The following is a 6,717-nucleotide window of genomic DNA, read 5'->3' as shown; positions in this document are numbered from 1 at the left end:
TGTGAAATTAATTTGATGGAAGGGTGTCAATTTTGTCTTTAGCTATAACATTAAGACCATCTCTTACTGTGCAGGCCTCGTGTTGTTAAAAAAACTCTGACGTGTCCTGACATGGACCTCTGGTGCCTGGTGATACTTTGAACTGGGACGTTGGCATATTTTTGGTCCTGTGGGTGGTTAAGTGGGTATTTAAGGCTATGGTTGTGAGCTGGAACAGGATGAATTACTCACTTTGAGCGGGGGATAAGGTGCTGCCTTAAATGAGTTAAGGTGAACAAATTGGTAGGAACTGATGATGAGGCTGACAGGTGAGCAAATGAAGTGTGTGCTGTGATGCAGACACTTGCAAAACATTTGCATAAAAAGCAGCACTTGCAAGATTTGATATAATCCAGGCTCTGTGTTCTGAGAACGCATTCTGGAGCTGTAAGATCTGCACCAGTATGCAGTCTTTGTGTTTAAGATGACACTATGTTGATGCAGGAAACAGCTGTTAACAAATGATTAATCTAAAAGTTTTAGCTGGATGTATCTAAAGGATATTGGTCCCTCTGTGTTTTGTCCTCCGATTGTAATATGGACACCTTATGTGGATTTGCAGTTACTGAAATGAACAAAATAACTAAAATTAACTATATAGAGGGTAAAGCTTGTGAGCAGACAGAGAGTAATTGTTAAGGATCCGTCCAGGTCCACAATGACAAATGAAAGAATCCAGAGACAAACTTTACAGGTCAGCAATATTTATTCTGTTCTGTTCCATATAGTTGAATTGTTTAAGAGAGCATCAGATTTCCTTGCAGTTCTATTGGCTTGAGAGTGGATGAAAAAAAATATCAGGGAGGTCAGGTTCTGACACATAGTGACTCATAGTGACATAAGAGCTTACACATAAGACGATGATAGCACATTCACAGGCAGTCAGTGAGGTACTGAGCTAACATTCATGTGGGTTCAAGCAGCATGTAGCAGGAAAAAAATCCAACGAAAGTATAATACAGAAAGAAGTATTTTATTCCAAATACTCTCAGATGTAGGGTGTTTTTTTTTGAAGATCAACATTTCCATTTTCATACGACACACCTGTGGAGGGCAGCAGCGATCCTAGCTGCGTCTACAGGGCCTCAGCCTGAAGGCGAAGAAGAAGATGAACCAGAAGAAGAAGAAGAAGAAGAAGAGACGCGAGGAGATGTGCTGTGATTGGTTGTCGGGGCACTGTTTTTACCCCATTCTTGACAGAAGGTTGGACTTTTCCCTCTGTTAATATTTAACCCAAGGAAAGTGAGACCCCCCCGCCCACACACACACACACACACAGGCTGTAACATAATGTGGTCTACGGCCCACCGACCTGCTCGGTCACATGTGCGGAGCGATGAGCGCAGGCAAGATGGCCACCGTGCGAGCTGCCAAACAAGCTCTGAGGAGAGAAATAAAAGTCCGTGTGGCAGCGCTGAGTGCGGAGGAGAAGCGACGGCAGGCCGTGCTGGTGTCACAGGAGGTGAGAGCAGGCTCACACTGGTTGAATGCTGACCGTCTGAAGTCCCGGGCTGAGGGTTTACTTCATGTATCTGAGCAGCTGCTCTTCCAACGATCCAATAATGTGATCAGAAGTTTGTGGTCAGATGACTGTTGGTGCCCGGTGCTGACCGCCCAGACTCGGTGGATTAGAGCTGAGGGTGCTGCATTCTCAGTCCCAGAGAAAGGAGCTTGTTTCAGTGGCAGCTTACCAGTGTGTCACAGTCCAAGCTCTTCTGTTAACTGGGGCCATTTAGCAGAATTGATTTAGAAATGACTGACTCCAGCCTTGTTTTCTGACCTGATTCAGCCCCCTGAGGTCTGCTGATCAGCTGACCTCGGTAGTCCTGGTGTGAGGCTGAAGCTCCCAAACTTTGGAATAAGTTGCCTTTAAACACTCATTGGCCTGTTTTTTTTATATACTTGAGTAAAATTTTAAACATGTTTTTATTAATATGTATGTATGTGTGTTCTGTCCCTGACTGTTCAGCACTTTGGTTTAACACCGTCCTATTAAATGTGGTTAGTAGATGAAATTAGAGGTAATAAGGGGACATTCCAGGGTACCTCCTGTGTATTCTACACTGTCTGTGGTTGACCTGCAGTATCTGTGGAAAAATGGACCTTCAAGCACAGTTAAGAGTTGAAAGCAAAAGGATAAATCTTCTTGATGTCTGATTACGTTGCTTGTTCTGTCATCTACAGTTGTGGTGGGGCTCTAATATAGTAGGAGTTATCTGGTGTTCAGTTAACAGGATTAAATAAAAAGCAAGCAGTGATCTAGGTATATGGCTGCATGTTTGTAATTCTTCAAGTTTAATAGTAATACGAACAACTTTTGTGATGCAGTGCAACAACTGGATATTTAGTAATTTTTAACACAGGAGTGTCAGTGCGAATGACCAGAAATGCAAAGAGTTTTATGTCATTTAAAAAAGTGAAGACCTGAAAGTTGCCAGGCTGTAAATGCAGTGTAGAAATGTGCAACTGCTGATATGAGCTAAAAAGGTCTAACGCATCATAACAAGTAGGCAGTACTTTTAATGCTGCTGTTGCCTACACTCTGAAACCACAGTGAAAGGTATATTGATGCAGATGAATTAATGTGCAGCTTAGAACCCATTCCCTGATGTTTACCTCGCACTTGAACAATAGAAGTGCCAAGAACAAAACTGAGACTTTCAAGACAGCGACAGCACTCACGGATCCGTCATCAAGGTCACTCATGAAAAGATGCAGCTAGTTTCTCTGTCCTTTGTCCAGTTGGACCCTTAAGTGACAACCCTAACTCACTCGCCACTTCCCAGGCTTAAGGAGCCTACGCCAACGCCTCTCTACCCGGGCCTAAAGGCCATACGAGCCGACAGACACATTGTATATGTTACTGGACGCTGTCTATGGCATTAGAAGATCAGTAGTTGCCAGGCTACAAACATGACATCTAAATGCAGTCATGGCGATTTCTGGAGAAGTCTCGCTCTCAGCTACAATTACAACCTTTTAACAGTTTGTCAGCTGCTCCACCAGAAAAATAAAAAGTTGTATTTATTGTAAGCAAATGTAAAACATGCTTATAGCTCCTCCATTAGGAAAATCAGACCACAACCTGGCTCTCTCACCTCCAATAATACACCCATTGCTTAGAGATAATAACAAATACCAGCAACCTGAAAAAGCTGAAAAACATCAAAAAGAAAGCTTTCAGGGAGGGAGATGGGAGTTATTGAGGACTGTTCAAAAACAGTTGGAAAGAAAACAACAGAGAAAAGAAGCTCAGAAAAATGGTAGAAAGCCAACTCAAACAGAAGAGCGAGAGAGATGTGTGATCAGGGAGGAAAAGAAAAAGATCACAGGCTCCAGGTGAAAGAGGATCAGACGGATTCCCTAAAGGTCTTTACTGAAATGCTGCCAAACTGACACACTGATTTTATACAAGATATCATGAATGTTTATCGATAAAACAAAAAAAAGTGATGATTAATCTACACTGATTATCATGATTCAACTTTATACCAAAAACCAGCAAAATTGTGGCTTGTTTTTTTGTATTTTTTCAAGAATAGAAAATGTTGACTGAAGCAGACTGATTCATTTACATGTCTGCATTATATCAGAGCTCCTTGGCTCAACCTATTCAACTGTTTCTGACCTTTTCCTTCTGAATATGTCTTCCTATGTCTTCTAGCTATTCAGACACCCTAAGTATAAGTCCTCTCAGAGGGTGGCAGTGTTTCTCAGCATGGATGATGAAGTGTGCACTCAGGACATCATCAAAGACATGTTCAAATGGGGCAAAAGCTGCTTCATCCCCAGATATGAGAGTTGCAGCTCCAACATGGACATGTTGAAGCTCAACAGCCTGCAGGACATAGAGACACTGCCTCTGACATCCTGGAACATCAGACAGCCTGCTGAAGATGACAACAGCAGAGAGGAAGCGCTGACCTCAGGTAATCCTGCAGAGACACACACTCACACACACATTTTCTGAATCATTGTCTGCTTTTGAGAATATGACAACGGAGGCAAGTTAGTTTGTGCATTCTTCATTCAATCAGCCTCATACTATGTAGCTCCTTTTTTCAAAAGAAAACCATGAGTTCACAAACAAGTGGGTGACATTGCCAAGAAGTAGTTTTCCTTGTTTTCTGTTTCTTGTCTTTGATCCTTGTCTTATCCTTAACTTATTTGTTTGGCTCATAGTTTCCTTTACCTGGTCTGTCGAAGCACTTTGTGAACTCTGTTTTCAAAAGGTTTTATAAATGCATATAATTTTTTATTGTTATTCCATTTCTGTTTTGTCACAACTGTGGGATAAAGTGGCAGGGTGACTTTGCTTTCTATAAAGCGCACCAATGCCCCTCATTGTGTATTTTGTAACATCTAACCCAGGATTTGAACTCCACACCTAGATTCAAGATTGTGAGGGGGGCAAAATAGAAAAGCTAAAGGACAGCAGAAAATGTTGTATGGGATGGGTATCGATCTCTCCAATATGGAAGATAATGTGATATTGACCATTTAATTACACTGTCTGCTCTCCCTATCCAGGCGGTCTGGACCTGATATTAATGCCAGGCCTGGGCTTTGACCGGTTTGGGAGACGTATTGGACGAGGGAAGGGCTTCTATGACACCTACTTGGAGCGCTGCAGCAGACACCCCAAAGGCAAGCCCTACACCATCGCCTTGGCCTTCAAAGAGCAGCTGTGTCAGGAAATCCCTGTCGACGCCAATGATGTGCTTATCGATGAAGTCCTGTATGAGAATCATCAGTAGCCAGTCAATTACTTATGGTACAATATCTTAAAAGTGACGTTACAAGTCAAAGCCAAGTAACATTTAAATTCAATTCAGTTTTATTTATATATCGCCAAATCACAAGAAATGTTATCTCAAAGCACTTCAGTGATAAAGTCCAATTCAAGCCAGTTGAAGTCCAATTCATTGTAATCATAATCCAATAAAATCAAGTGAATCCAATTCAAAATGAAGCCAACTCATACTTACAAAGCAAATTAAGAAAAAAAAACAATATCCTACCTAAGGAAACCAACAGATTGCACCGAAACTTGTCTTCAGTCCAATCTCCCGTCCTGAGCCTGTGGGACTGTGGAAAGGAACGACTCCCTTTAACAGGAAGAAACCTCTGGCAGAACCAGAACCAGGAAGAAACCTCTGGCAGAACCAGAACCAGGAAGAAACCTCTGGCAGAACCAGAACCAGGAAGAAACCTCTGGCAGAACCAGAACCAGGAAGGGTGGCCATCCGCCTCGACCAGCTGGGGTTTGAGAAGACAGAAAAGAGGGAAAAGAGGGGGGAAAAACACCATAACACCATTCAAAGGATACCTGCTGGAACATGGAAACACAAGTTAATAACCACAATAATGTCACATGTACATAAAATCATTTGAGAAATTAAACAGGGGGAGAAGTGTGACATAAGAGGCCCCCCAGCATCAAGGAGGTTCTTTTGTGAGAGGTAATCGGTGACCTGCTTAAAGACGCCCTTTCAATGGTTTTAGACAGAAACAGGAAGAGAGAGACCGGCGATAATTCTCCACATGAGTTGGAGGGAGGGAAGGTTTCTTGAGCAGCGGTGTAACCTGAGCTTGCTTGAATGTGGTAGAAAATGTGCCCGATGTCAGTGAAGCATTAATCACATGCTGCTGCAGTTACAGTAGGAGCAATGGATTGGAAAAGATTAGTGGGAACAGGGTCCAGCGGGCATGTAGTAGGACGGCTACATGTGAGAAGTTTAGACACACTGCTCTGAGCGAGAGAGGGAAATGAGGAAAATGATGCAGTAGGACTTCTGCATGCAGATTTTGTGGTACAAAGTTCGTGTGTGGGCAGTTCGATAAACTTTGCTTATAGCTGCCACTTTGTCAGTAAAGAATGAGGCAAAGGTGTCTGCCATCAGATTGGTAGCAGGTAGCGAAGAATTAAGTTTTGAAGGTGGAAAAAGTTTCCAGGTGTCAGTAGTTCTGTGAATCTCGTCAATGTAGAAGACTTTTTTACATCAGTAACACTGGCTGAGAATGATGACAGTAGGGTCTGGAATTTGGTTAGATCTGTAAGATCTTTTGAATTGTGCCATTTTCTTTCGGCAGCTCTGTCGTTGGTGCACAGCAATCGGAGGGTATCACTAAGCCAAGGGTGGGACTGGGAGGATGGAGTGGGTTTGGTAGATAGAGAACAGACTATTCAGACATGAGCTCAGTGTAGAACAGAGGGACTCTGTGGCATCATTAACCTCAAGGGAGGAGAATGTGCTGGAGGTCGGAAGAGCGGAGACAACAAGGGAGGAGAAGCGAGTGGGCGACAGGTTGTGGAGGAAGATTTGAGGAAGATTTTATCAATCAACAAATATTTAAAGTGGAAAATGTATATACCTTGATATTGGTGTAGAATAAATTGAAAGATGTGCAAATAAAGTTGTTTGAAAACCTAATGTATTGTACTGCTTAATGGCCAATGGTTGCCTTTATATAGATACTAAGTCATCTCTGCAACAGTTTTCTGTTGCTGTTCTTCCATACATTGTCGCTCATTGATTACCACGAAATCAGGTTATTTTATCCATCCATTTTCTTTACCGACAGTCCGTTAATCGGGTAGCGGGTGGGCTGGAGCCTATCCCAGCAGTCATCGGGCGAAAGGCGGGGTACACCCTGGACAGGTCGCCAGTCCATCAC

General features: G+C 42.8%; 1 protein-coding gene across 1 annotated transcript; it reads left to right on the top strand.

The window, feature by feature from the left end:
* The first annotated feature begins 1,170 nt into the window (after window positions 1-1,170).
* On the top strand, window positions 1,171-6,473 carry mthfs (5,10-methenyltetrahydrofolate synthetase (5-formyltetrahydrofolate cyclo-ligase)). The gene is made up of 3 exons (XM_072381118.1): window positions 1,171-1,501; window positions 3,704-3,968; window positions 4,570-6,473. Exons 1-3 carry the CDS (start codon window positions 1,364-1,366, stop codon window positions 4,794-4,796), a joined length of 630 nt encoding a protein of 209 aa, XP_072237219.1. The 5' UTR covers window positions 1,171-1,363; the 3' UTR covers window positions 4,797-6,473.
* The last annotated feature ends 244 nt before the right edge of the window (window positions 6,474-6,717 follow it).

Source organism: Leuresthes tenuis, unplaced genomic scaffold (genome assembly GCF_036924035.1).
Source record: "Leuresthes tenuis unplaced genomic scaffold, fLeuTen1.0.hap1 SCAF_2, whole genome shotgun sequence".
NCBI lineage: Eukaryota > Metazoa > Chordata > Actinopteri > Atheriniformes > Atherinopsidae > Leuresthes > Leuresthes tenuis.
The sequence above is the reverse complement of the archived record's forward strand: the minus strand, read 5'-3'. Positions and strand labels throughout refer to the sequence as shown.

Bases quoted from the DNA above. Each gene is read 5' to 3' on its own strand.
- mthfs (XM_072381118.1), top strand. From the start codon at position 1,364: ATGTGCGGAGCGATGAGCGCAGGCAAGATGGCCACCGTGCGAGCTGCC. The intron at 1,502-3,703 runs GTGAGAGCAGGC...TATGTCTTCTAG, and splicing joins CCGTGCTGGTGTCACAGGAG to CTATTCAGACACCCTAAGTA. The intron at 3,969-4,569 runs GTAATCCTGCAG...CTCCCTATCCAG, and splicing joins AGAGGAAGCGCTGACCTCAG to GCGGTCTGGACCTGATATTA.